Source organism: Penaeus monodon, chromosome 34, assembly GCF_015228065.2.
Source record: "Penaeus monodon isolate SGIC_2016 chromosome 34, NSTDA_Pmon_1, whole genome shotgun sequence".
Classification (NCBI taxonomy): Eukaryota; Metazoa; Arthropoda; class Malacostraca; order Decapoda; family Penaeidae; genus Penaeus; species Penaeus monodon.
The window spans coordinates 33,285,677-33,286,765 of NC_051419.1; the positions used below are offsets into that span (position 1 = coordinate 33,285,677).

At 33.8% G+C, this 1,089-nt stretch overlaps 1 protein-coding gene across 1 annotated transcript in view; it reads left to right on the forward strand.

Moving 5' to 3' along the window:
• The window catches only part of LOC119594754 (E3 SUMO-protein ligase PIAS2-like), a gene marked incomplete in the record, with an annotated part of 27,168 nt that overhangs the window by 6,237 nt on the left and 19,842 nt on the right, over positions 1-1,089 (forward strand). The window contains 2 exon segments of the mRNA XM_037943846.1: positions 222-343; positions 843-944. Coding sequence (XP_037799774.1) covers positions 222-343; positions 843-944 — 224 coding nt within the window.

A 1,089-nucleotide genomic window follows, 5' to 3' on the forward strand; every position in this document is an offset into this window, starting at 1 on the left:
CGGTCTGTGTGTGTCTGTTTGTCTGTCATAATATACATAATATGGTGTTTGACTTTTTGTCTATCAATCTGCACACAAGGCCCCTTGAATAAAACTAAAGGCAAAACTTTCCATTATGGTGATTTCTTTGTATTCTACTTGCAATTTTGATAAGAGTGAAAATTTAGGAATGTAATATATATCACAAGAATAACACTTCTAATGCAACATAATGTCTTTAGCTCCTCAGGGTTCAGGTCGATATCAAGAGTCCACCTTCAGTTTCTCCCTCACTCCACAACAAGCCAACAGAATTGCCAACTCTAGAGATTTACGGCCGGGCAGACAAGACTACTCCGTTCAGGTGAGGTTCCCTCTCCCTACAGTCAGTGGTTTATGTTTGCTACAGGAAAGATCATGACATATTTATTGTGGATTTCTTATGCCTCACTTGCCCTCCCTTTCTTGATAAAATAAATAGATGAATAAGTATTTGTCGCTTGTTATAACAGTTGCTGAACTTGTATTTTGGTTGTACTATCATATGTACTCATGAAATATAGAATGATCTTGTTTGTTTCTAAACGTTTGCTTCTTTTGGTATGAGAGCTGAAATACAGTTTGGTTAAACTATGATGATTATTACCTTTTACATAAAAGGTAATAGTTGTGTGTTTAGAATATAAATATGTATAATGTCGTAAAAGAACATAAGCAATGCCATCACTCTTCTAGCATGTTTTCAGCCAGTGTAATTATATATACATATTGCCTTATTATTTATAGTATTAAAATTAGCATTGAGTGCTAAGGATTTATTACTTCTAGATTATCGCTATTTGGAGTAACGTATCTACTTTCAGGTTCAGATGAGGTTTTGTTTGCTGGAAACTACTTGTGAACAAGAGGACAATTTTCCACCAAATATAGCAGTGAAAATAAATGAAAAGATGTGTCCACTACCGGTTAGTTCCTATATGTAATCTGTTTGTTCTTTTAGGTATCGCAAAATTGCAAATTATATACTTCACTTTTGTCAATTTGATAAGAAGTCTAGTCTTATTCAGAACTTTATAGTTTAGTTTCATCTCTGCAGACATATAACTGTGT